The sequence below is a fragment of the Megascapheus bottae genome, chromosome X, assembly GCF_031878675.1.
Source record: "Megascapheus bottae isolate mThoBot1 chromosome X, mThoBot2.hap1, whole genome shotgun sequence".
NCBI lineage: Eukaryota > Metazoa > Chordata > Mammalia > Rodentia > Geomyidae > Megascapheus > Megascapheus bottae.
In genome coordinates this window covers 104,888,004-104,914,690 of record NC_143547.1, presented here as the reverse complement: position 1 = coordinate 104,914,690, position 26,687 = coordinate 104,888,004, and the positions used below count along the sequence as shown (strand labels likewise).

At 50.3% G+C, this 26,687-nt stretch overlaps 2 protein-coding genes across 3 annotated transcripts; both read left to right on the top strand.

Moving 5' to 3' along the window:
- Window positions 1-4,340: 4,340 nt before the first annotated feature.
- Window positions 4,341-14,189, top strand: Renbp (renin binding protein). Of its 2 annotated transcripts, none has more exons than XM_090326162.1 (11): window positions 4,341-4,411; window positions 4,634-4,743; window positions 4,878-4,953; window positions 5,075-5,150; window positions 5,343-5,515; window positions 6,058-6,282; window positions 6,966-7,047; window positions 8,137-8,312; window positions 8,759-8,890; window positions 13,859-13,946; window positions 14,045-14,189. In XM_090326162.1, exons 2-11 carry the CDS (start codon window positions 4,637-4,639, stop codon window positions 14,173-14,175), a joined length of 1,266 nt encoding a protein of 421 aa, XP_090182288.1. In that variant the 5' UTR covers window positions 4,341-4,411; window positions 4,634-4,636; the 3' UTR covers window positions 14,176-14,189. The 2 variants fall into 2 exon arrangements, with proteins under 2 accessions (XP_090182288.1, XP_090182287.1); XM_090326161.1 differs by having other exon boundaries at window positions 4,364-4,411; window positions 4,607-4,743.
- Window positions 14,190-14,441: 252 nt separating this feature from the next.
- Naa10 (N-alpha-acetyltransferase 10, NatA catalytic subunit) lies at window positions 14,442-20,611 on the top strand. The gene is made up of 8 exons (XM_090325931.1): window positions 14,442-14,607; window positions 15,035-15,133; window positions 15,480-15,538; window positions 16,923-16,968; window positions 17,049-17,164; window positions 17,370-17,414; window positions 19,414-19,498; window positions 20,328-20,611. Exons 1-8 carry the CDS (start codon window positions 14,587-14,589, stop codon window positions 20,553-20,555), a joined length of 699 nt encoding a protein of 232 aa, XP_090182057.1. The 5' UTR covers window positions 14,442-14,586; the 3' UTR covers window positions 20,556-20,611.
- Window positions 20,612-26,687: the final 6,076 nt, after the last annotated feature.

The window sequence follows — 26,687 nt, the reverse complement described above, 5'->3', positions numbered from 1 at the left end:
CCCCTTCTTTGTCTTCTAGTTTTTCCCTTCTGTTCTCCCCACCAATTCCTTTCCTACATAGTGTTCCTTCAAAAATATGAAAGGCTCTTGGGTTAGGTCCTCCACCGTGGTATTTGAGCCATGCCAAGCTCTTAGCAGGAACTCTCAAGGCAGCTGCATTATACAGGGCTGGGGGGCCTCTGGTGCACCTGATGTCTTGGGAACCACGTTATCTTCTGCCCCTCCCCCCTTAGAGAGCAGGGTGCCCGGTGAAGGGCTGCCAGGTCCTCTGAGTAACAGTTAACTTGGCTGGGTTGGGGGTGATGAGGTCTGCTGTAGCTGGTATGCTTTCCAACCACAAGATGCTTAGGGGCTCCAGAGTGTCAGCTGGGGTACATCTTGTCACATGGGTACCTGGTAGATGCTACAAGAATGAACCCTTGTCTTTCTTTTGTTCTAGTGCTTGAGCTTAGGGTCTGGGCACTGTCCCTGAGCTTCTTTTATTCAAGGCTAGCGCTCTACCACTTGAACCACAGCACCACTTCTGTTTTTTGATCCCCCAGTCCTAGGCTTGAGCTCAGTGTCCTGAGCGCTGTCTTTTGGCTTTCTCAAGGCTAGAGCTCTACCACGTGAGCCTCAGCACCACTTCCGGCCTTTTTCTATGTATGTGGTACCGAGGAATCGAACCCGGGTCTTCATGCATGCTAGGCAAGCACTTTAACCACTAGGCCAAGCTCCCAGCCTATACTTCTGGGTTTTTTTGAATGCTTTATTGTAGCTCAAAGTCTCACAGCTTTTCCTGCTCTGGCTATGATCCTCCGAGCTCAACCTCCTGAATAGCTAAGCTCTTGTTTTTTCTTGAGCAAGCTTGAGCCAAACTGAAAGCACCTGAAATGAGCAGCACAACTAGGATGAGCTATCGGGATGGAGTGCCGTGCTAAGTGGGGAGCAAGCAGGCTGGGAACTCAGTCCTGTGACCAGAGCTCAGCACGTGCGGGTCCTGGTGCCAGGCAAGTTAAGGAGAACAGCCCTTTCGATGTGTCGTAAGCATGTGAGGAGTCTACTTCCCTCCATACACCACCTCTGATTCCACTGTTTATCTCACCCACTGTTATCAAGGTCTGCCTCTGTTGGCCTACCACACAGCTGTACTTCCAGGTGTGTGCTGGTGGCTGGAAGAAGTCCCAGCATCACAAGCCTTTCCTGGAAGGCTCCTCCCATCTAGCCTGCTGGTCTTCACAGGCCCTGGCCATTTCCTACCATTTCCTAACACACTAACGCTGACCTGTGTCAGATGGAACTCAGCACCTGGCATCTTTCTGGGGAGTCTAAGAGAGTGGTCGTACAGGTGACCTGTGACCTCTAGGGCTCTGCTTCATCCACGGTGCCTATGGAGCAGGGATATTGGGAGATACTTCAGTTAGCCTATAGAGGTATGGAGACAGGTGAGATATTGTCCTTTCTGGCAAAGCACCAGTGGCTCATGTCTCTAATCCTATTTAGGAGACAGGTTTGAGGATGGAGGTTCAAAGCTAGCCTGAGGAGGAAAATATAGTCCATGAGATTCTTTTGGTGTGTGTTGGGGGGGGGGTCATGGGGCTTGAACTGGCCTGGCTGCTCTTCAGCTCAAGGCTACCATCCTACCTTTGAGCAAAGCCCTACTTCCCTTTTCTAGAGGTTATCTGGAGATAAGAGTCTCAGGTCTTTTTGTGCCTGAGCTGGCTTTGAACCTTGATCCTCAGATCTCAGTCTCCTGAGTAGGATTACTGGCATGAGCCACCGTGCCCAGTGGCTGGGATTCTTATCTCCACTTCACCTCCACAAAGGTGGAAGAGACACTGCCTCAAGGGGCAGGGCGGAAGCCTTGAGCTGAAGAGCTCAGGGACAATGCCCAGGCCCAGAGTTCAAGTCCCACAACCAAATTAAAAAAAAAGTGTTTCCCAGTGTCTTACACCTGTAATCCTAGCTACTTGGGAAGCTGAGATTTGAGAATCACAGCTCAAACCCAACTGGCACAGAAAACTCCATGAGACACTTATCTCCACTAAAGCCAGAAGTGGAGCTGTGGCCCAAGTGGTTTAGAACACTAACTTTAAGAAAAGGAGCTCAGGGACAGTGCCTGAGCCCTGAGTTCAAGCCCAGGACTTGCACACAAAATAGAGAAGAAGCCAGGTCCAGTGGCTCACACCTGCAGTCCTAGCTACTCAGGAGGCTGAGATAGAAGAGAAAGAGAGGGCTTGGAATATGGTCTAGTGGTAGAATGCTTGCCTAGCATGCATTAAGCCCTGGGTTTGACTCCTCGGTATTCCATACACAGAAAAAAGCTGGAAGTGGAGCTGTGGTCAAGTGGTAGGGTGCTAGCCTTAAGGAAAGCCTAAGGATAGTGCTCAGGCCCTGAGTTCAAGTTCCAGGACCGACAAAAAAAAGTCCAAGAACAATGCCAAGGCCGAGTCCAAATGCCAAGACTGGGGGGGGGGGGAAACAAGAAGGGGGGAGGGAGAAAAGAACAAAGGTAGGAGGAAGCAAAGAAAGAAAAGAGAGGGGCCGGGAGTTTGGCCTAGTGGTTAAAGTGCTTGCCTAGCATGCATGGAGACCTGGGTTCGATTCCTCGGAACCACATACATAGAAAAAAAAAAGCCGGAAGTGGTGCTGAGGCTCAAGTGGTAGAGCTCTAGCCTTGAGAAAGAGTCCAAGGACAGCGCTCAGGCCCTGAGCTCAAGCCCAGGACTGGCAAAAAATAAAATAATAATAATAATAATAAACAGCATGGTAATAAAAAAAAAAAGAAAGAAAGGAGAACGGCACTGCTGGAATGAAGAGGCCATCTAGGCCTAGCCCCAGAAGGGGAGAGGCCCGTACAGGTGCAGGTGTGTTAGATGCAGATACGTAGCTTAGGAGGGGTTCAAAGGTTCTTCACATCTGACAGTGTAAGCAATACCTGTGGGGCCACTTTTCTCCACATTCCTTGCACCCACGTGCATCACAGCAAAAACAGGATCATACATACAAGTTAGATCTTTGGTACAGGTCTTGCAATACCAGTCTTGAGTATGAACACCGAATTTCTGTGCTTCCTGGAAGAAAACAGAAAGAGGGCCTTGCAAGTCTGTACCTTTGGACAGGATCAGGCCCTGTGCCCTGGAGCCAGGACTACCCCAGCAACATACCAAAGCTTACTCTTGGCATGAGGGGAGCAGTTTGTGAACGCAAGTCAGGGGCCCTTAAATATGAGTTCAGCCAAGAGTGCACAGGAACACAAAGACCTATCAGCCCCAGGTACCAGGTTCTTCTCAAGCATCAAAAAGGGAAACTGTTTGGGAATGGTCGGGGGGGGGGGGGGAAGCCTACAGCATGAGGCAAGCACCCACAGTCTGGAAGGAGGCAGCCGTCGTGACATTATGCCCAGGTCCTGACACCTCTGTGCCGGCCTTGCAGAACTGTAGAATGAGGGACAACGTCCTAGTGATGCCCCTGGGCTGAATTCCATCTTTCCAGAACATACCCAAGGTCTCCTGAGTCACTGTAGGCCCTAGTTCCTCAAAGTCCTTCTTCGTATTCTACTAATGGGGGAAGGTCCATAGTAGGCAGAGACCATGGGGTACAGTGTGGGTACCCTATCTTAGAGCATGTGAGGGGATTAGACAGTCATTGAGCAATCGAAACTGAACTAGGCAGCTGGAGGACAAGCCCAGGAGGCTGGCAGGGCATTCATTCTAACGTGCGTTGTTAATGTCTGGCTTTCTAGTAACAGCCTTTGTTGTGAAGAACTCAGCGGCAAAGCAGGTGCTGGTGGCTCATGCCTATAATTGTAGCTACTCAGGAGGCTGAGATCTGAGTATTGCAGTTCAAAGCCAGGTCTGGACAGGATAGCCCGTGACAGTTCTGTCTCCAATTAACTATCAAAAAGCCAGAAGTGGCACTGTGGCTCAAGTGGTGAAGCATTCGCCTTGAGCAAAAAACCTCAGAGGCAGTGCCCAGGCCCTGAGTTCAAGTCAGTTCAAGCACACACACACACACACACACACACACACACACACACACACACACACACACACACACACACACACACAGGACTAGTGATCTCTGGTTTCAAGCATTTCCAGCTGTCTCCTGTCCTTCTGTACCGAGCCAGATAGTAGTTGGGACCATCAGATGAAGTCCTCTCCACAGGACTCTTTCCTTGTCTCCTTACCCAGCATTTCCGGGCAGGAGAATGTTGAGGGAAGGGTGCCCAGTAGAGCCATCGAAGGTCTCCACCAAACTTAAGTTTGCGGGAGGGGGTAGAGAGGGCAATCAAACCCCGCCCACTGCATCGGTACCGCCCCCAACCGTCCCAAACTCGGAGTAGGGGCTGGTGGGTGGGGCGCAGCTTGGTCAGCTGAGACACAGTCACGGGACCCGCCGCCAACTCCGTCTGTGCTCCTGGAAGAAAGTGGGTGATGAATTGGGGTCTGGGGGGGGGGTCAGTTCAGCGGGAACGGGTCTGTCCTACAGGGTGTCATGGGATTGGTGGGTTTAAAAGCCCAGCGCAGACGTGGGGTGCAGGGCTGAGGGTTAGGCAGCTGTGGAGTCCAAGGAAGCCTGCACAGAAAGCTGGGTCTTAGGGCGCTGAGAAAGTTTCCCTTAGGGATCCCGGAACGTCTGCCGTCCCCAGGACATGGAGGAGCAGCGGGAGACCCTGCAGGTGTGGAAGGAGCGAGTGCAGCAGGAACTAGACCGCGTGGTGGCTTTCTGGGTGGAGCATTCCCACGACCAGGAGCACGGGTGAGCACCCCTGCCAGGGACTTCACCCCTCTCGGAAACCTCTACCTCCCTGGGAGTGACTTTCGGATCTGCTGCGGGGAGGCAGGGAGCCTTTGAGGGGGGGGTGCATGTTTCTCCCCGCTTTTGTCCCCCAGGGGTTTCTTCACGTGCCTTGGTCACAACGGGAAGGTATTTGATGACCTCAAATATGTCTGGCTGCAAGCAAGGCAGGTAGGTAGGCTGTGTTCTCATCGGAGCCTCGGGGCCTGTCCAGCCTTGGTTCCACACACTGGCCAAGACCCGCCATCTCCACACCTGGCTTCCCCCAGTGACCCCTCTGTTCCTGCAACAGGTATGGATGTATTGTCGCTTGTACCGCAATTTCCAGCGCTTCCACCAATCTGAGCTTCTGGACTCAGCCAAAGCAGGTATTGGCCTCCAGCTCCCCCCAACTCCCCAGGGGCCTCACCCCTATTCATTCAATACACCCCCCCCAGAGTGCCTCATTCCTGGGGGCAGGACGTCCTCCGAAGAGTTAAAGGACCGGGAGGTGCTAAGGCCTTGGGGAATGGGGACGGTCCTTGTGAATTCTGCCAAATGCCAACTCCCCCAACCACCAGGTGGCGAGTTTTTGCTGCGTTCTGCACGTGTGGCCCCTCCTGGCAAGAAGTGCGCCTTTGTGCTGACTCGGGACGGCCGCCCCAGCAAGGTGCAGCGGACCATCTTCAGCGAGTGTTTTTACACCATGGCCATGAACGAGCTGTGGAGGGTGACCGGGGAAGTGCGGTACCAGGTGAGTGGGAAGAGGCTGAGAGCTGACCATGCAGGATCAAAGCCAGCATTGCAAGGAAACTTGGTGAAACTCTTCTCTCCAATAAACTACTCAGAAAAAGCCACAAGTGGCGCTGTGGCTCAAGCGGTGGAGCACTAACCTTGACCAAAAGAAGCTCAGAGGCAAAGCCCAGGCCCTGAGTTCAAGTCCCATGAGTGGCACACACAAAAAAGAAGTCCTCAGCTCCTGCCATTGCTGCTGCATCTCTGGGCCTGGGAGCTCGCAGCCCACATCTCTATGTCATGTTGTAACTCTGGAACTGTGGGTGTTTCCTCTTCTCGTCCCTGGAAGCCTCCTTCTACTTCCTGCAACCCAAGGGCTCCGGCATTACTGGGTGCCTGACTGGGAGGGGTCCCCTTGGTGCCACACCCTCTTTGCACCCCAGCACTGAGCACATCAGCAGGTCTGTCCTGGAGTGGCGTTCCTGCTGCACCTGCGCCTTCTCATCACAGGATGTTGGGGGACAGGGCACACAGCCTCACCAGGGGCTCCCCTCTCTGCAGAATGAAGCAGTGGAAATGATGGATGAAATCGTGCACTGGGTGCGGGAGGATCCCTCGGGGCTAGGCCAGCCTCAGCTGTCAGGGACCCCGGATGCAGAGCCCATGGCCGTGCCCATGATGCTGCTCAACCTGGTACAGCAGCTCAGCGAGGATGACGCACAGCTAGCAGGCAAATATGCACAGCTGGAGGACTGGTGTGCCCACAGGATTCTGCAGCACGTCCAGGTGAGGCCCACCCCCCTCCCCTCTCCTCTCCCCTCCCCTTCCCACTCTCCTCTCCCCCTGGAGGGGCCTCTGGGCTTGGTGCAGCAGATGGCCCGTCCTCAGGCCTGCAGGGCTGGGTAGGGTTGATGATTGCTGGGACTGTGCCCGTGGGTAGAGATTGGAAGGGAGTGGAAGTGAGCGCTGATCCTCTCCAGCCTGGAGGGAATGCAAATGTGCCTAGCCTGCCCAAGTTCAAAGTTTGCTCCCTCCCCTCAGGAGGGCCAGGCCTGAGGGAAAGATCACAGTCTCTTAGGCTCAGGATATGAATTCAAATGCCCTTCTGGGATGGGTGGGAGGGTAGACCGGAAGGGATAGGTTTTTGTTTGTTTGTTTGTTTGTTTGTTTTTTGTTTGTCTTGGAACTTGAACGCTGGGCCTAGGTATTGTCCCCGAGCTCTTCAAGGCTACCACCCTAGCCCTTGAGCCACAGCACCACTTCCAGTTTTCTGGTGGTTAATTGCAGGTAAGAGTCTCACAGACTTTTGGCCTGGGCTGCATGGAACCAAGATCCTCAGATCTCAGCCTCTTGAGTAGCTAGGATGACAGGCGTGAGCCACCATGCCCAGCAATGGATTTTTTTTTTAAGCTCATCTTTATAACTGCCAAACTCTGGGCCTGAAACACCTGACTGCTCTTTCCCGGCAGAGGGATGGACAGGTTGTGCTGGAGAATGTGTCGGTGGATGGCAAGGAACTCCCTGGTTGCCTAGGAAGACACCAGAACCCAGGTGAGGGGAAGAGTGTGTTGGGCTTTGCCTGGAGAAAGACAGCCTCAGCCTTGAACTTGGGATTTTAGCTGTGGGAAATTGCCTTCTCCCTTCTCCTTCCACCAAAGTATAGGTAGAAAGTCTGAGTGGGGGACCAGGAGTGTGGTCTAGTGCTTGCCTAGCATGTACTAAGCCGTGAGTTCAATTTTTCAGTACCGCATATGTAGAACAAGCCAAAAGTGTGCTGTGGCTCAAGTGGTAGAGCACTAGCTTTGAGGAAGCTCAAGGACAGTGTCCAGGCCTTGATTTCAAGCTGTAGTAATGGCAAAAAAAAAGAAAGAAGAAAGCCAGAGTGGGTGCCTCACAACTGTAATCGTAGCTACTCAGGAAGCTGAGGTCTGAAATCTTGGGTCCAGCCCCTTTTTGTGGGTCTTGCAGCTTGAATTCTGGGCCTGGGTGCTGTCCCTGAGCTCTTCAGCTCAAGGCTACCGCCCTACCCTTGAGCCAAGCCCCATTTCCCGTTTTCTAGAGGTTAATTGGAGATAAGAGTCTCAGGTCCTTTTGTGCCCGGGCTGGCTTTGAACTTTGACCCTCAGATCTCAGCCTCCTGCTTAGCTAGGATTACAGGCGTGAGCCACTGAGCCACTGCAAGCCACTGTGCTTGGCATTACGTTTTTTTGTTGTTATAGGTTTTTGTTTTTAGTGGGTCATGGAGCTTGAACTTTGGGCCTGGGTGTTGTCCCTGAGCTCTTTAGCTCAAGGCTACTGCCCTACCCCTTGAGCCACAGCCCCAGTTTTGAGACTCTTGTTTCCATAAAATAGCCAGAAGTAGAGGTGTGGCTCAAGTGGTAGAGTGCCAGTGTTCAGCAATAGAAGCAGCCAGGCCCTGAGTTCAAGTCCGAGTAGTGGAAGGAATAGGCAGAGGGAGAAGACAGGCTTGCCCAGTCTGAGGAGTAGAGCCCAGGTGGGACGGAAAGGATAAAAGTTGGGTAGAGCCATTACGGGAAGGGAGTGCAGAGCTACTCTTACCATTAGGGATGGAGGGGCTGAGAGTTGAACAGGAAGCCTGGGGATCAAATCACTTTCTCCCTTACCCTGACTCCTTATCAGGTCACGCTTTAGAAGCTGGCTGGTTCCTGCTCCATTATGCCAGGAGGAAAGACGATCCCAAACTTCGAGCCCATATTATTGACAAGTTCCTCCTGTTGCCTTTTCACTCTGGATGGGACCAGGAGCATGGAGGCCTCTTCTACTTCCAAGATGCTGATGGGCTCTGCCCTACACAGGTGGGAGTGCTCAGCGTCTTGTAAGGCTTCCTGCCCTGTCCACAGCCTTGTCTGACAAAAAGAGGAAGCTGGGGCTGGATTTGAACCTAGCGCTCAAAACTTAACCCCTTGTCACTTGGTAACAGTTGGGAGCCGAATGTTGATCCTCTAGCTGGGGGTGGATCCGTGTGCAAAGGGTGTAAGGACAGCCTGGCACAAATAGGACCTTTCCATTCAAGAGCTAAAGGGAAGTCTACCCTGTATCCCTTTACGGGATTGCTTGGGGGCACATCCAGGGCAGCGAGGAGCTAGAACCACTGTGAGGGCCATTCAGGATCCAGCTCCCCTCGCTACTTCATCAAACCCCTGCGCCCGGTGAAGACTGAGCAAGGGAGCCCTGGACTAGGTGACAGTCCTGCTGACAGGCCCCAGGGCCCTGGCCTTCACTGCCTCTGCTTTGCTCTCAGCTGGAGTGGGACATGAAGCTGTGGTGGCCACACTGTGAGGCCATGGTCGCCTTCCTCATGGGTTACTGTGACAGCGGGGACCCTGCCTTGCTTCGCCTCTTTGAGCAGGTGGCTGAATACACCTTCCGCCAGGTGAGCAAGTGCTTGTCTCCTGGCCCACTGGTGTGAAGAGGAGATGGGAGGGAGGGGAGTGCGGGGGGAGACTGGCTGCCCAAGGGACTCTGACCTGCTAGAGCCCAACTTGGAGTGACACGGGAACTGTGACAGAATTTCTAAGCCTTCCGTTGAGAGGAAGAAGTTAAAGATGTCCAGATGCCTGGGACATATTAAGCTTTGACTTTCCTTTCTTTTTTTGGTCCATCATGGGGCCTTCGCTCTAATGGTCTGGGCGCTGTCCCTGAGCTCTTCTCCTCAAGACTATCATTCTACCACTTAAGCTACAGAACCACCTCTAGTTTTCTAGTGCTTTTGTTGGAGCTAAAAGTCTCATGTACTTTCCTGCAGAGCTGGCTTCAATCCGAGATCCTCAGATCTGAGCCTTCTGAGTAGATAGGATTACAGGTTTGAGCTACCAGCACCTGTCCAAACTAAGCTTTTTCTTAAACCAAGAGAAAGAATGGGAGGGGCCAGAAACGATGAGAAGCGCCCTTCAAGTTCTTGGTGGGGGACTTGCTTGGGACCCTAAGAGGCCCAATTGGGTGGGAACAAAAGATTGGTATAGCTGTGCAGTGGTTCACGCCTGTAATCCTAGCTATTCAGGAGGCTGAGATCTGAGGATGAAGGTTCAAAGCCAGCCAGAGCACAAAAGAACCAGAGACTCATCTCCAATTAACCTCTAGAAAATAGGAAATGGAGCTTGGCTCAAGAGTAGGGCGGTAGCCTTGAGCTGAAGAGCTCGGGGCCAGCGCCCAGGAGTTCAAGCCCCATGACCCCCCCACACACAAAAAAGATTGATGGTATGTTTTCATACCTGCAAAAGGCCATCCACAGATGTGGTTGGGACTCTGAGGTGGAGTCTGCGGGCTCGAGGCCTTCGAGAAAATGAGAATTTGCATTAACTTGTCACTGAACTCTAACACTTTCCATTTTGATTGGAGCCAACAAAATTCTAGTTGTGTTTCTACTACAATGCAATTAGAAAGATAACGTCAACCATCTCGCTTCTTTTTACCATTATTTCCAAGCAGCACAAATACTAGACCTGTGTTTCCATTTCACTACATACTGTATTCATTGAAGAACATGGGTTAGCTGGGTGGAGTGGATCACACCTGTAATCATAGCTAATCAGGTGGCTGAAATCTAAAGATCAAGTTCAAAGCCAGCCAGGACACTAAAAACCATGTATCTCCAATTAATCACTAGAAAATGGGAAGTGGGGCTGTGACTCAAGGGGTAGAGTGGTATCCTTGAGTTGGAGAGCTCAGGGATAAGGTCCAGGCCCAGAGTTCAAGCCCAATGACCCCCCCACCATACACAAAAAGAACATGGGTTAGAGGGCACTGGTTTAGAACACAATGACAAGAGGGTGGCTCATACCTGCAATCTTAGCTTGTTTTTTTTGTTTTTTTGTTTTTTTTTTTTGGCCAGTCCTGGCTTGAACTCAGGGCGTGAGCACTGTCCTTGGACTTTCTCAAGGCTAGAGCTCTACCACTTGAGCAACAGAACTACTTCCGCCTTTTTTCTATGTAGAACTGAGGAATCAAATCCACATCTTCGTGAGTGCTAGGTAAACATTGTACCACTAGGCCAAACTCCCGGCCCCAAATCTTAGCTTCTTAGAAGGTCGGTATCTGAGGATTGCATTTGAAGCCAGCAGGAAACTAATAGCCTTTTTTATTTCCGTCGGTCATGAGGCTTGAGCTCTAGGCCTGGGCATTTTCTCTTTAGCTCAAGGAGAGAGCTCTTCTCTATATTTTTGTGTCTTTTTCCCTCCAGTCCTGGGGCTTGAACTCGGTGCCTTAGCACTATTCTTGGCCTTTTTCAAGGCTAGAGCTGTACCACCTGAGCCTCAGCACCACTTCTGGCTTTGTTCTCTGTATGTGGTACTGAGGAATTGAACCCGGGTCTTTGTGCATGTTAGGAAAGCACTCTACCACTAGGCCAAACTCCTGGCCTGCTCTTTCTTTATTCTAATACACTGACGTGGAGCAGGGAAGGCCTGGTGGGCCATCGATGCTCACATCTCAGCCTCCTGACTAGATAGAATTATAGGCCACCAGTGCCCTGCATCTAAGAGACTTTTTTTTTTGGCCAGTCCTGGGCTTGAGCACTAGATAGGATTATAGGCCACCAGTGCCCTGCATCTAAGAGACTTTTTTTTTGGCCAGTCCAGGGCCTGAGCACTGTCCTTGGATTTTCTCAAGGCTAGAGCTCTACCACTTGAGCCTCAGCACCAGTTCCGGCTTTTTTTTTCTATGTATGTGGTACCAAGGAATTGAATCCGGGTCTTCATGCATGCTAGGCAAGCACTCTACCACTAGGCCAAACTCCAGGTCCCTAAGAGACTTTTGTGTACAATTAACTACCAAAAAATCTGGGAGGATTTGTGGCTCAGGTGGTAGAGAGTGAGCCTTGATCACAAAACTTAAGGACAAGTACGCAAACCTCAAGTTCAAGCCCCAGGACCAGCAATATATATATATATATGAACATGGTAGAGATAACATTAAACAATTTAACAATCACAAGAGCTAGGTAGGTGTGTTGTGTTCAGTTATGGTTCTAATACTCTGGAGGCCGAGGAAGGAGGATCATGGGATTGAGGCCAGCTTGCTCAGTGTCAAATTAAACCAAATCAACAAAAATGTTATAAACAGGTAAGTCATCCTGCACTAAGCAACAATCAACAATGAACACACAAACAGAAATTCAGGTATCAGGAAAAAAAAAACTGGACAGAAAGCACAGAAATACTCTATGTCTCACTTTTTTTTTTTTTGCCAGTCCTGGGCTTGAGCTCAGGGCCTGAGCACTGTCCTTGGACTTTCTCAAGGCTAGGGCTCTACCACTTGAGCCTCAGCACCACTTCTGGCTTTTTTTTCTATGTATGTGGTGCCAAGGAATCAAACCCGGGTCTTCATGCATGCTAGGCAAGCACTTTAACCTCTAGGCCAAACTCTCAGCCCTCTATGTCTCACTTTTTGCTCTTGTTTTTAGTCATGAGGCTTTAACTTGGGACTTGAGCTATTTTCCACAAGGCTTGTCTCCAGTGTGAGCTACTACATTACTTCCTGTGTCATGGTGGTTAATTGAAGATAAGAATCCCAGGGATTGGGCCGGGAGTTTGGCCTAGTGGTTAAAGTGCTTGCCTAACATGCATGAAGACCCGGGTTCGATTCCTCAATACCACATACATAGAAAAAAGCCGGAAGTGGTGCTGACGCTCAAGTGGTAGAGCTCTAGCCTTGAGAAAGTCCAAGGACAGTGCTCAGGCCCTGAGCTCAAGCCCAGGACTGGCAAAAAAAAAATCCCAGGGACTTTCCTGGTAGGCTGGTTCTGAAAGGTGGACCTCAGATCTCAACCTCCTGAGTAGCTAGGATTACAGGTGTGAGCCCTAGTGGCTAGCTATTTGCCTTATTTTGCTCTTTTCTTTTTCTTTTTGTCATGCTAGTATAGTGTCTTGTGTCCAATCAAGTGAAATGCAAGTAATGAAAAGGCACGAGTAGTGTTGCTAAAAGCGACCAAAAAAAAAAAAAAAGAGTTGGGGCTAGTGGCTGGTATGTAATCCTAACTTAGGAGGTTGAGATCAAAGTGTGAAGGAGGATCGAAGTCTAAAGCCAGACTAGGCAGAAAAAAGTCCAAGACTCTTGTCTACAAAACAACTAGCAAAGCTGGACACTGATGGGTGACACCTGTAATCTTAGATACTCTGGAAGTTCACATTTAAGGATGTCAGTTTAAAGCTAGCTTGGGTAGAAAAAGTCATGAGGCTCTTATTTCCAACTAAGTAGCAAAAAGGCGGCCATGAAGGTGTGGCTCAAGTGGTAGAGTTCCAGCTGTGAGTGGAAAAGATGTGAAAACAAAGGTCCTGAGTTCAAGTTTCAGAAAATAAACAATACAGAAGTAGTTTTACCTCTCAAGTCACAATTTGAGACTTGACTGGGTCTCTATTACTTGAGCCTCAACTGTAGGCTAGCGTTATGCTGCTTTAACCTAAGAGATAGAGTCTCAACTTTTCTGCCCAGGCTGGGATTATAGGTTTGTGAGTCAGTGCCCTATGGCAAAGGCGTAAACTTTAATGAAGCTGGTTTGCTGTAGTTCTGGGAAGGGATCCCAGTTATCAGAGAAGTGCCCGAGTGTAGGCCTTTGACTATATGTTGGGGATCTGGGAGAGCTGAAAGGCCTGGGTGGAATGGGTGGGGTGCAGCTTGAGAATAATTTAGAATGGGTCATTCCAGTCCACTTACCTGCTGTTCCTCTGATCTGAGGCTGCAGGGCCTGAATGTGTACTGTCTGTGGGACTGGAGAAACAGGAATTTGAATGGAGTCACTGGTTACCAACTTTACTGGCATGAAAGCATCCATCCAGCTTTTCTTTTAAATCTACTGTATGAAATACAAGTCGTGTAAACATTTTTTACATAACCTTTTTCTTTATTGGTCATGGCCATTGAACTCATTTTCCCTGAGATTTTTCATTCAAGTCTACTGCTCAACTACTTTGAGCTACAGCTCCACTCCTACATTTTGAGTGATTTGGTAGAGATAAATGTGAAGGGGACTTTTTTTTTTTGGTCTGGGAAGGCTTTGTACTGTAATTCTTAGTTCTCAGCCTTCTGAGTATGTAGGATTGTAGGTGTGAGTCAACAATGGCTTGGCAAAGTTTTTTTTTGTTGTTGTTTCTGTTTTGCTAGCGTACTAGGGCTTGAACCCAGTGCTTTTTCTGTTTGGTGGGCTTGTGTTCAACCACGTAAGTCAAGGTGCTTGCAGCGTTTATTCATTTGTCTGTTCCAGTCCACCCGCAGCACAAGGCTTGCTGTGTCCTACTGGTCCCTGCTTTCCTTTTTCACCGGGATGTATGGTGTCGCTTGCTGGCACGGATGCTGGCGGCGGGTGTGAGGCTCGCGCGTGCTAGCTGTCACTGTCTCATTGTTACAGTTCAGCGATTCCGAGTTTGGGGAATGGTTTGGCTATCTGAACCGAGAGGGGAAAGTGGCGCTCACCATCAAGGGGGGTCCTTTCAAAGGTGAGTCTGCAGTGACTCCGCGGGACAGAAGGGGTTTGGGGGTCGTGGCCATCGGGTTATTCTGTTTCCAACGCTGGTGCGTGCGGGTTTCTCCGCAGGCTGCTTCCACGTGCCCCGGTGTCTGGCCATGTGCGAGGAGATGCTGGGCTCCCTCCTGAGCCGCGTTGCTTCGGACCCCGACCCCATGTGTTCCCCATCTTCGGTCCCCGCCTGCGATGGCGCGAAATAAAACAGCCTGCTTCACCTGCCAGTGTGCGCACACTCTGTGGGCCCGCGGGAGGGGGACAGCGACCGCCCTGCATTGCTGCTCGACAGGCACCGGCTTGCCAGGCCGGCGCCGCGCCCATCCTCGCCCACGCCCAGCGCGCTGGCCGGTCGCTGTCATTGGCCTGGTGGGCGGACCCACCCTGTGCGCGGGACCACCCTGCACATTGGCCGATGGCCAGGAGGGCGGGTGGAGCGATCTCCGTACTTCCGGTCGGTGACCGGCCCGAAGTGTACCGCCTCTTCCGCCGCCGCTCCGGAGAGCCGGTTCCTTAGCTCCAGCCCTGGCCCCGGTCCCCGCTGCGTGGCTGTGGAGCGCAGCGGCAGCTGACTGCGCGTTCACGATCTGCTGGGACCTGGAAGCCCCGCCGCCGTGATGAACATCCGCAATGCTAGGGTGAGAGGCTGGGGCGGGAGGCTGTCCGCGCCGCGTGGGCGCCGGGCTAGGTGGCCGCGTGCGCATGCTCCCAGGAGACCCGGTGGCCTTGCGCTCCCTTGGCCGCGTGATCTGAAAGGCTGAGTGAGCCCGCAGAGGCAACAGGGCGCCCTGTGCTGGGGTCGCGATGGTCCCCGGTTTACCTGATGTCACAGATCCCTCGGTGGGGCTCCAGGAACCTCTTGCCTTTTTCGCTCATTGCTGCGAAGGGTTATTGTGCATGGGCGTCTGTGGGCCAGGCCGAGTGCAAAGTCACACATTCGCAGCCCTGCCCAACGCCAGGGGAGGGCAATCTGAAAAGATGCAAGATCAGGAGCTGGGTTCTCTCCTGACTGAGGCCTACTTAGCACACCCCGGAACTGAGTGCGGGCCCCTGTGCCCCCTGCAGCCCGAGGACCTGATGAACATGCAGCACTGCAACCTCCTCTGCCTGCCTGAGAACTACCAGATGAAATACTACTTCTACCACGGCCTCTCCTGGCCCCAGGTAAGCAACAGTCCAGTACGTTCACTGGGCCACAAATGGCGAGCCAAGGCCTGAAAAGATCCCAGAGGGTGCTACGGCCCCCTGATGCCATACAGGGCACATGGAAAGGCGCCTGAAGGGACCGTGGGTAGGACCCCTTTGCCTACCTTGTCTCTGTTCTCATTCAGGTCCGGAACAGGGCACAGTGTGGTGTGTGATACACTGAGCCACTGAGTGCACGTCCCAAGCTGTCACAACCAACCACTGGACCACAATGGTGTCAGGCCACCAGCAGGAGGCCACCGGAGGGTTCCTCTAGCTTGCTCTGGCAAACTCATTTTCTCACTTCCTTTTCTTCTCTCACCAGCTCTCTTACATTGCTGAAGACGAGAATGGCAAGATTGTGGGGTACGTCCTGGCCAAAATGTGAGTCATCAAAAAGAAAGCAATTTTCTGTTCAGTGCCTAGGCAGGGGTCACCCTTCCGTGGAGGAGTCCAATACTTTCCTCATCTAGGAACCCTGCTGGGCATTTTAAAAAATGAACTGGATTATTTTTTCAGACGAAGTTAAGTGCATGGAAAGTTGAGCAGAAGGTACAGACTTCCCCATACAAGGTCTTGCCCAGGCTTCTTCCTTTGCAAACGTGTTGGGTTGCACAACTGGACATGTGGCTTTAGTGATAGAGCTGCAGCCTTCAGTGAAAAGGCCAAGTGAGACGTGAGCTTGAACTGGCACCAAACCAAACAGAAGCAAACAAAAAACTTAACATGTTGCACTAGGGAAGTACTTCTGTATTTAGTGAAGATACAATACTGATACATTGTAACTAAATGTCTTTTTTTTAATGCTAGTCTTAAGGTTGAACTCAGCTCTGGTAGCTCCCTGACCTTTTCCTCTTTTAGCCAGTCCTGACGCTTGGCCTTAGCTCCTGGACACTGTCCCTAGGCTTTTGCTCAAGGCTAGCACTCTACCACTTGAGACACAGTACCATTTCCAAACTTCTCTTTATGAGGTACTGAGGAATTGAACGCAGAGCTTCATGCATTCAAATAAAGCACTCTTGTACTAAGCCACATTGCCAGTCTCGGTAGATTTTTTTGTTTATTTAGTGCTCTATTAAGTGAACCACAACTTCCCTTCTAACATTTTGCTGATTCACTGGAGGTAAAAGTCTCATGTAGTTTTCAGCCTGGGCTGGCTTCAAACCATGATTCTCAGACCTTAGCTTCCTGAATAACTAGAATTATAAATGTGAACCACTGCTTTCAATGACTACTTTATGGTTGTGACTCTCTCGACTGGGACAATTGAACAGTGGTTACCTTTCCAATATCACATCCTTGCCTCTCCATGAACCTGGCAACCACTGATTGCTTTACTGTCCCCATACTTTTGCCCTTTCCACAATGTCAGGATCATATACTCTACATCCTTAGCAAACTTGCTTTTCCCACATGATGATTGACATTCAAGGACTGTCTTTTTTTTTTCTCTTCTCCAAAAAAGGGGGCTTGAACTCTGGGGCTGGGTGCTGTCCCTGAGATCTTTTTGTTTGTTTCTTTGCTTGGTCATTGGGCTTGAACTCCAAGGCTGGGAGCTGCCCCTGAGCCTCTTTGTGCTCAAGGCTAGTGTTTTACCACTTGAGCTATGGCACCAATTCTACTTTCTCATGGTTAATTGGAGATAAGCGTTCCAATCCCTGCCATTCCCAGCCTCACTGTGGGATAACTTTTGCTCCTCCTCAAGGAGTTTGCACTGGTATGTGTGCGTATCCTAGGCTCCTTTCTAGGCCCCTCCTTTTTCCTGCAGGGAAGAGGACCCAGATGATGTACCCCACGGACATATCACATCACTGGTGAGTGCAGCTTACTAAGCCCTGGGCCCAAATGGAAGGGATAGCCATCAAAATCCCACTGGCACTCCATCTTCTTCCAGGCTGTGAAGCGTTCCCATCGGCGCCTTGGCCTGGCTCAGAAGCTGATGGACCAGGCCTCTCGAGCCATGATAGAGAACTTCAACGCCAAATATGTCTCCCTCCATGTCAGAAAAAGGTGGAAGCCAAGCTGAGGGAAGGGGCAATGTGGGGAAGGGGGAGGAAGACTTACCATCTTTACCACGGTTCTGGGGTCCCCTGCCTTTTGGAGAAGATGTGATTTAGTGGGAAGGGGGACCAGGAGGAGGGGCAGGACCTGGACATGGCCTGCCAATCTGCCTGGCCAAGTTTGTGCAGCTCAGCAGTGCCTTGTTCCCCTGCAGTAACCGGGCCGCCCTGCACCTCTATTCCAACACCCTCAACTTTCAGTAAGTACATCAACATCTTCCCATGGGGCACTGGGGGAGGGACTGACAAGGGGAAGAGGCAATGCGCCCCACATATGTCTCTGTATGTAGTGGCTACTGGCTGACAAGTTGTCTGCTGAAGTGTGCCTCGGGTGGGATGTGGTAGAGAATGGCCTGGCTGTCTTCTGGGTAGAGGAATAGTGGCTGGTGAGGGCCTTTTTTTCCCCACACCGGTCCTGATGCTTCAGCTCATTCTATGCAATGTCCCTGAGCTTCTTTGGCTCAAAGCTAGTGCTCTACCATTTGAACCAAAGCACTAATTCCAGCTTTTTTATGAGTCCTTTATTGGAAATAAGACTCTCATGGCCTTTCCAACCTGGGCTGGATTTGAACTGTGATCCTTAGATTTCAGCCTTCTGAATAGCTAGGATGACAGGTGAGCCACCACCACCCAACCTGGTGAAGGATTCTTAGTGCTAGTTTGGAGTTAGGCCTGGAGTTTGGCCTAGTGGTAGAGTCCTCGCTCATCATGCACAAAGCCCTGGGTTCAATTCCTCAATACTATGTACATAGAAAAAGGAAGAAGTGGTGCTGTGGCTCAAGTGGTAAGAGTTCTAGCGCATGCGCAAGAGAGACAGAGGGAGAGAGAGAGAAGGGGGGGAGAGAGGCACAGAGGCAGAGGCGCTTCTGGCATTAAAATGCCATGTAGAGTAGGGTTGGAGTGGGCTGTCCACGGAGGGTCCCCTGAGACATATTCAGCTTAAGCTTGATGGTAGGGTGAAAAGAAGGATCTTAAGGGCAGGGCCGTAGCTGGGATGCTGGGCTTTACAACCAATCCAGAGAGAATCTATTCACCCAGTTAAGGATGCCCCCAAGACCTGTTGCATAGGAATTGCCAACAATTCCTTTAACTAGCAATCAACTCTCTGGTAGCAAGGTCACCCCTTAATGTACCCCATCTTCCAGTGTGGATGTTGCCTCTCAGCCACCCTCACTTAGCTCTAGCACCCTTCCCTGGTTTCCATCACTAGTGCTGAGCACAGGAACCAACAGTTGCTCTGTAGGTAAGGGTGGGTAAGGAAGGAAAAGAGTGGATTCAGAGCTTCAGCTCATAAGATACCACAGCCTGGCAGGTGGCTCATGCCTGCAACCCTAGCTACTCAGGAGGCCGAGACTGCAGGATGGCAGTTCACAGCCAGGGCGTGTGCACACTCTCTCTCTCTCTCTCTCTCTCTCTCTCTCTCTCTCTCTCTCTCTCTCTCTCTCTCTCTCTCACACACACACACACATGTAACAAGTCCTTACTACTTAATCAAAAAAGTCCTTACTGGTTAATCTAGGAATAAAATCGTGGGCAATGTAACGGGAGAGCTTACTGTTAGCCTTTCGTGGGTTTAACAGAGAAGTCCATGGTGGAAATGTGGCTACTTGAAAGAGCTTTTTTGGTGTTGATAGTGGTGGTCATGCGGCTTGAACTTGGGTTCCTGGCCACTGGTCCCTGAACCTTTTTTTTTCAGTCCTGGCCTTGAACTCAGGGCCTGAGCACTGTCCTTGGGATTTCTCAAGGCTAGAGCTCTACCACTTGAGCCGCAGCACCACTTCCAGATTTTTCTGGGTATGTATGTGGTGCTGAAGAATGGAATCCAAGTCTTTATGCATGCTAGGAGAGCACTCTACCACTAGGCCACACTCATGGCCCCAAGGTCCCTGAGCTTTTTTTGATCAAGGCTAGTACTCATCATTTTGAGCTACAGCTCCATTTCTGGTTTTTCAGTGGTTAATTGGAGATAGGATTGGTTAATAGGATTGGGACTTTTGTGCCTGGGCTGGCTTCGAACCATGATCCTCAGATCTTAGCCTCCTCAATAGCTAGAATTACAGGTGTGAGCCACCCATGTCTAGCTGAAAGAGTTCTTACAGGAGGAGCAAAAACAGTCAGGAAAATGACATCCAATTAGCATATGCTACAGAAGACCAGGAGACTTTGTCCCTACATTGATTTGGTTCTTTCTTTTTTCAGGATCAGCGAAGTGGAGCCTAAATACTATGCAGATGGAGAAGATGCATACGCCATGAAGAGGGACCTCACTCAGATGGCGGATGAGGTAAGAGTCCTGCAGCCAAAGGGGAGGGTTGCCAGCCCTGACACAAGAGGCTGGGTGACACTGGCTTTGGGTGCCAGCTCTTGCATTACAAACACTAGTCGTTAGGGCCTATGTTCACATCTTTTCTAAGCCTCCTTAGATGGGGCAGATGCGAGTGGCTGGCCTCAGAGGAGGCCCTCCCCCACAGTTCTGGTTTGAGGTAGAATCTCCCAGGCACAATTTAAGAGGCACCTGCATGTGCATGTTCATGTGCATGCACTTGTCCTGTGCTTGAACTCAGGGTCTGGACACTCACTGTTTCTGAGTGTTTTGTCAAGGCTAGCACTCTATTAACTGAATTACAGCACTACTTCCAGATTTTTCTGAGTAGTTTATTAGAGATAAGAGTTTCAGGGACTTTATTGCCTGCGATGGCTTCCAACTTGTGATTCTCAGATCTCAACCTCCTGAGTAGCGAGGATCACAGGTGTGAGCCACTGGTACCTAGCGGGAGAAGACCTTGTAGAGACACAATGGGACAGGTAGGGCACAGCTATGTCTTTCTTGCTCAGGACTGGGAAGAAAGAGGAGGCCAGGTCTCCTGGGAGGCAGGATGTTCAAGGGGCACTGGTCTGTCTTGGGGACTCCCAGTAGCCCATTTGAGGAAAGCACAAAGGAGTGTTTACTCACTTACGAGGGTAGCAGGTAGACCAGTTCTCCTCACCCAGTCCTATTTCAAGCCCTAGCTTCGTTGCCTCTAAGGGTGTCCCTTCCCCAGCCAGTGACAGTGACTGGCTCCCCTTGTCCCATCATCTTTTTCCACCCACTTCTCTCTGTCTTCTGTTCACAGCTCCGGCGGCACCTAGAGCTGAAAGAAAAGGGAAGGCACATGGGTGCTGTGGAGAGCAAGGCAGAGAGCAAAGGCAATGCGCTTCCTGGCTCAGAAGGCTGTCGTGAAGAGAAGGGCCTGGCTGCAGAGGATAGCGGAGGGGACAGCAAGGATCTCAGTGAGGTCAGCGAGACTACAGAGAGCACAGACGTGAAGGACAGCTCAGAGGCCTCTGACTCAGCCTCCTAGATCGTGTCTGCCCCATCCTTCTCATGAGTTTTCACAATAAATTTCACCCTATGGCCTTGGGGAATTAGAGTGTGTGTGTGTGTGTGTGTGTGTGTGTGTGTGTGTGTGTGTGTGTGTGTGTAAGAGAGAGACAGAGGGGGAGGGAGGGAGGGAGAAAGAGAGAGGTAGGGAGAGGTGAGTGTGCATATTTGGGATACGGGTGCTGTGTCCAGAACACTGCCTATTGGCCCAGAACAATCTTCCCAAGCTTATAGTGGAAAGGAAGAGGGTTTTTTTTTTAATGGCTTAGAGAGTGGCATTACCAAGTGGGTCTAAGATACTGTACAGATGGAGAAGACACATTTGCAATGAAGCAGGATCTCCCTCAGATGGCCCACGAGGTAAGAGTCCCACAGTCAAGGGGGGCAAAGGTGGCCGGCCACACAGCAGCCCTGACATGGGAGGCTTTGGGGAGGCGCTTTGGGTGCCAGCTGTTGTATCACAGACTGGCAGTTAGGGCCTCTCTTCACATCTTTCTAAGCCTCCTTAGGTTGAGAACTGTGTCCTGACTGGATTCAGATGCGGACATCTTCCCCAGTTCTGTTCTCTGAGGCACCCCAGGCATTGGGGAATTTTTGGTTGGGGTGGAGGTGCCTCTCTCTCAATTCTCTACAAACTCTGATGGCTTATTACAGCTTTGGGTTGTGGAAGACATTTTCCCTCAGATCCCAACTCTGCCTGTGCTTCCATGGGCTCCTGTGTCATCATAATGTCCCAGGGGTGAACCAGACATTCTTTTTTTGTGTGTGCTGGTCATGGGGGCTGTTCCTGAATGGCTTTAGCTCAAGGCTAAAGCTCTACCACTTGAGCCATAGCGCCACTTCCTGCTTTTTATTGGTCATTTATTGGAGATAAGAATCTCTGGGCAGGCTTCAAACTGCATTCCTCACATCTCAGCCTCCTGAGTAGCTGGTTTTACAGGCATGAGTCACTGGTACCCAGCTCTTGAGGCTTTCTAACTGTCCACAGGGAATGCGTTCCCAGGGACAAGCCTAGTCTGGACAGCTTGTTTCAAGGGCAGTCCTTGTATATTTAGTTTTCTTTGTTGCTTCTGCTTTGCTTTTTCATTCTGTTTCCCTCCTTCAGCTCTTCTTCCCTAGTCATGCTTATTTTTCAGCTCCAGCAGCTCCAGTTTGTAGCTCCTGGATCTCAAGTGCCTTTGCCTAGCTGCTCATTGGCTAATGGCCCGACCTGCCATCTAGTTTCTGAAGCCGTTAAGTGTCCCTGATTGCATCCATGCCACCCCTGTAGTCAGCAAGTGTCCAGCTTGCTGTTGTGTTTGTGTTTTCACTCTCTCCTAATACTCTTCATGTGATTACATTTATTTTTATGCCAGTCATGGGGCTTGAACTCAGTGCCTGGGCACTGTCTGTGAGCTTTTTGCTCAAGACAAGCACAATACTACTTGAACCACAGTGCTACTTCTTTTTCTGACTAGTTTATTGGAGATGAGAGTCTCAGAGTTTCCTGTCTGTGCTGACTCGAACTGGGATCCTTAGATCCCAGCCTCCTGAGTAGGGAGGATAACAGGCGTGAGCCACCCCGGCCCAGCTGAAATTGACTTCAAGTGCACTAGTCATCCCCATCTTTCCTCCACCACCCAGTTCTAGGGTTTGAACTCAGGGCCTGGGCACTGTCCATGAGCTTCTTTTGCTCACTGCTCCACTTCCAGCTTTTTTTTTTCCTTTTTGAGTAGTTTATTGCAGATAAAAATCTCATGGACTTTTCTGCCTGGGTTGGCTTTGAACCATGATCCTCAGGTTCCTGAATATCTAGAATTACAGGTGTGAGCCACCAACTCTGGGGCATATGATTCCATTATATGAAATGTCCAGAAAAAGTCAATTTTGTGTATAATGAAAGCAGTCCGTAGTTATCAGGAGTTGGAGGAAGGGGGAATAGTGGCTTTGTTAGTGGCATGTTTTTTTTTTCTTTTCATGGTAAGGATGTGTAATAGAATTAGTTGGTAGTGATATTAACACACCTTTAGAACTAACCAAAAATGAATGAATTATTGGTGGCTCTACCTGTAATCTTTTTTTTTTTTGCCAGTCCTGGGCTTGAGCTCAGGGCCTGAGCACTGTCCTTGGACTTTCTCAAGGCTAGAGCTCTACCACTTGAGCCTCAGCACCACTTCTGGCTTTTTTCTATGTATGTGGTACCGAGGAATCGAACCCGGGTCTTCATGCATGCTAGGCAAGTACTTTAACCACTGGGCCAAACTCCTGGCCCCTCTATCTGTAATCTTAACTACTAAATAGGCTGAGATCTGAGGATGGCAATTCAAAGCTAGCCCAGGTAGGAAAGCCCCTGAGACTTTTCTCCAGTAAACTCAAAAAACCTGGAAATGGAGCTGTGGCTCAAAATGGGTGAATACTGACTTTCAGCAAAAGAAGTTCAGGGACAATGCCCAGGCTCAGAGTGGATGAGGCCCCAGAACCAGCAAAAGAAAGAAAAGAGTTAAAGAAAAGAACACTTTAAAAGAGCCAATTTGGCTGGGAATGTGGCAGCATTGGAGTTCCATTCCTCAGCATTCCTCAGTACAGTATAAATAGAAAAAGCCAGAAGGGGAGCTGTGGCTCAGGTGGTAGCTTTGAGTAAAAGCTCAGGGACAGTGCGCAGGCTCCGAGTTCAATCAAGTTCCAGAAAGCAACGATCTGTCTGGGAGCCAATCATGCGTATAATCCTAGCTAATTCTGAGGCTGAGATGTGAAGATTACGGTTTGAGGTCAATTGGGGCAGCGAAGTCAATGAGAATTTTTTTTTTGTCCATGAGACTCTTTAACCCAGAAAAGGTTGGAAGTAAGCTTGACACTGGTGGTTCATGCCTGTAATTCTGCTCAGGAGGCTGAGATGTGAGGATCACAGGTGGAAGGCAGCGCAAGAAAGAATATCTGAGACTTATGTCAACTTGCCCACCTAAAAACTGGAGGTGGAGCTGTGGCTCAAGTGGGAGAGCGCGAACTTTGAAAAGAAAAAAAAAATTGGGAACAGTGCCCAGGAACTGAGGGTGCAGGACCAGAACCAAAAGAAAAACTAAAGAAAAAAATTAATCAATTCATGTTATTTGAATTACATGCCAATAACATGCTGAGGAATGGACAAAAGAGAACTTTTAAATTTTAGATGTAGTAAATCTGTGGTATATAGTTAATCTCTGTCTTCTGCCTCCCCTCACTGTGTCTCTGTCTCTGTCTCTCTCCTCTGTCAGTGCCAGTCCTGGAGTTTGAACTCAGAGCTTGGGCACTGTTCTTGAGGTTCTTTTGCTCAAGACTAGCACTCTGCCCTTGCAGCGCAGCTCTAACAGGTATTTTTGAGCTCTGTTAGATAAAGAGTAACAGTGGGTGAATATGACAAAAGTGCATTGTATTTTGAGAATGTCATAGTGAAATTTTTTGTACAATTAATAGTCACTAATGAAAAAGCGGAGAAAAGTATGTCCACCCCTCCAGCTCGCTCTTTCTTCTTTCTTTCTTTTCTTTGTTTCTTGTTTGTGCGTTTTTGCCATTCCCGAGGCTTGAACTCGTGACTCTGAGCCTTTCCTGAGCTTTTCTGCTCAAGGCTATTTCTCTACTACTTGCATTACAGCTTCACTTCCAGGATTTTTGGTGGTTAGTCGGAGATAAGTCTTAGGGAGTTTCCTATCCGGGTAGGCTTTGAACAGCAATCCTGAGATCTCATCCTCTTGGGTAGGTAGGATTACAGGCGTGAGCCACAGCGTCCTGCTATCCCTAAGGTTTTCACGGCCTGAACTTTGCCCTTACATCGCCGCTGTACCTATCTTTCTAGTCATTTCTTTGGCTACAATGCCATCACTCCGTTGCTTCCAAAGTTTCTAGGTGTGTACTGCCTGGCTGCCGCCCCCCAACAGAGTTCCGCACTTGAGGTGTCAGTATACTGTGCCTGCTACTATATTAGAGGCACAAGGTTTCCCAACAAAGCCAAACAATTCACTACTACGACCTAGAGCACGGTTTCCGTCGCTGGCGACTGGCACAGGAAACCGGAGGATGTGAGGCGGGGCCTGGACAGGAAAAGCACGCTTGCGCACGGATGCCTCTCCTTATTTTCGCTGCGTTCTGATTGGCTGAAATTATGATCTCCGTTAGTACTGGTCAAAACGGCTTCTCGTCCCGCCCACGGCACCTTAGGCCACTCTCTTCCGCTTCGCTAGGCGGTGACGGATTTAGTTCCCAGGCTCTGATTGGTCCAACAGGGCCGAGAACAAATTGCAAACGATTGGCGGTGGGCATGCGCGCTACCTCGGCCGCGCCCTAGCGCTGGAGGGAGGGAGATCGCGGAGGCTCCCTGAGGGCCCCTGCGGAGTCCTTCCAGTGACGCCCAGCCCGTTTTACCCTCCCTGCTCCACAAGCTGAGCTACGCTCTCGGCTGCCCCCTCTGTCCACAGGCGGTCAGATTTGTAGGGAGAAGATGAGAGCAAAGGAACATAGAAAGAGGGGGGAAAGCTATAGTCTCTCTGGTCCCTACAGGCCCAGCACCCCCCCCCCCAATTTCCTCTGCCTCTGCAGCAACCCTTCTCCGTGCAGCGGCTGCTTCTGTGTCCCTGAGCTGAGGCTACAGGACCGAGGGTGGGGAAGCACGAGGCCCTGTCTGGTGAGGATAGGCTTCAGAAATGCGATCCAGTTCTCCTTTTCTTTCTTTGCTGTCCTCCTTGAAAGGCAGTAACCAGACTTACAGTTGATCTCATCTTCCTGAATTCATCTTCCTAGGAGCTTACCTGACACATCAACCCTCTAATAACCGCTCTGGATCTAGTCTACTCCTCAGTCAGCTTGAAATCTCACCATCTTGTGGGAGCTGATTGGCATTTGGGTTGTTAAAGGAGAAATTGGAGCTAGGGACCGAACAAACAATAGGGTGTGGTTTCTTTCAGGACTTTAAATGCCAAACATGTATCTGGAGTCCAAGGTTACTCAGGATTTTTTTTTTCTACAGTGACTTTATTTTGTTCTTAATATGCTCAAGGTTTTCATTTTGTTTGTTCTTTTTGCTTTTCAGTCAGTATTCTTAGAGGGGCGGAATAGGACATCAGCTGCATACTTCTGTGGTGAGAAAATGAAGGAATCTCAAAGCCAGTTCGGCAGCCATTTCCTGCGTGATGAAATGCTGTGTGTGGCTCTGCTGTGTGAATGAGACTTTGGGGAAAGAAGTCACGGTTCAGGCAGAGTTTGTGAAAGCCAGTAAGATGCGTTAGATTAGCCAATGAGGGACATGAGTACCTTGTTCCCTTTTAAGCTTGAGCCAGTGCTGGCACGTGTCTCCACACAGGTTCATGTGTGGAGATGCATGCATGGTATTTTGGGATTAGCTGCTAAAAGTACAGCTCTTAGGCGTGGCAGAGTGTGGTTAGGTTCCGTCAAGGGCCACTGTGCACATGGCAGTGTGTTTCAGAAGGGCTTTGATACTGGAGATGAGGAATTTTGTTTTCTTTCTGCAATAAAATTCACTGGTTTTCCGTCAAAGGGCTAGAAGTATGGCTATAGCTTTTTCTGTGACCACAGATGTGCAGATCAAGGTCATGTGTGCCCACCGGAGCCCTTTGACGTCCATGTATACAAGAACACTAGTACCTGCAAGTCTTGGCCTGCTTTGCCTGTGTCCCACCATCTAGCATAACGCAAGGATTTCCCTCCACACAAAGCAGATAATTAATCATGTATCCTCTGCCACATGCCTCCTCAATTCCCAATTTACTGGAGGAAAACTGTAGTTCTGTGGCTTAGACTTGGCAGGAGCTGAGGGAAACTGTATCACCACTGGTTGAGAGAAGTCCCAACACTAGCCCCAAGGGCTTGCTGGCTGAAACCTTGTTGTGAAGGGGCTGCCTGGGAGAGGGCAGGTGCTAGCAATATCAGAAAGGAGGCAGCAAACTGTCTTCCGGCAGCAGGAAGTGGTAACCACCTATGGGGAAATGAGGCTGGTTCTTCCTTTTGGGGTTGAGAGAAGGGGAACCAGAGCTGAACACTGCTCCCTACCCCCAAGGGGGCCTGGAGGGAACACAGGCAGCTGCAGAACTTCCCACCCCAGCTCTCCAGGGTCCTAAGATCTCTCAGGCTGTAACTCAGGAAGTGG

What these genes read in the sequence shown, in the direction of transcription:
- Renbp (XM_090326162.1), top strand. Translation starts at nt 4,637, where the DNA reads ATGGAGGAGCAGCGGGAGACCCTGCAGGTGTGGAAGGAGCGAGTGCAG. An exon ending in AGGAAGACACCAGAACCCAG is followed by an intron (nt 7,048 to 8,136) that starts GTGAGGGGAAGA and finishes ACTCCTTATCAG; the next exon opens with GTCACGCTTTAGAAGCTGGC. An exon ending in CAAGGGGGGTCCTTTCAAAG is followed by an intron (nt 13,947 to 14,044) that starts GTGAGTCTGCAG and finishes GTTTCTCCGCAG; the next exon opens with GCTGCTTCCACGTGCCCCGG.
- Naa10 (XM_090325931.1), top strand. Translation starts at nt 14,587, where the DNA reads ATGAACATCCGCAATGCTAGG. An exon ending in TGAACATCCGCAATGCTAGG is followed by an intron (nt 14,608 to 15,034) that starts GTGAGAGGCTGG and finishes TGCCCCCTGCAG; the next exon opens with CCCGAGGACCTGATGAACAT. An exon ending in TCCCTCCATGTCAGAAAAAG is followed by an intron (nt 17,165 to 17,369) that starts GTGGAAGCCAAG and finishes GTTCCCCTGCAG; the next exon opens with TAACCGGGCCGCCCTGCACC.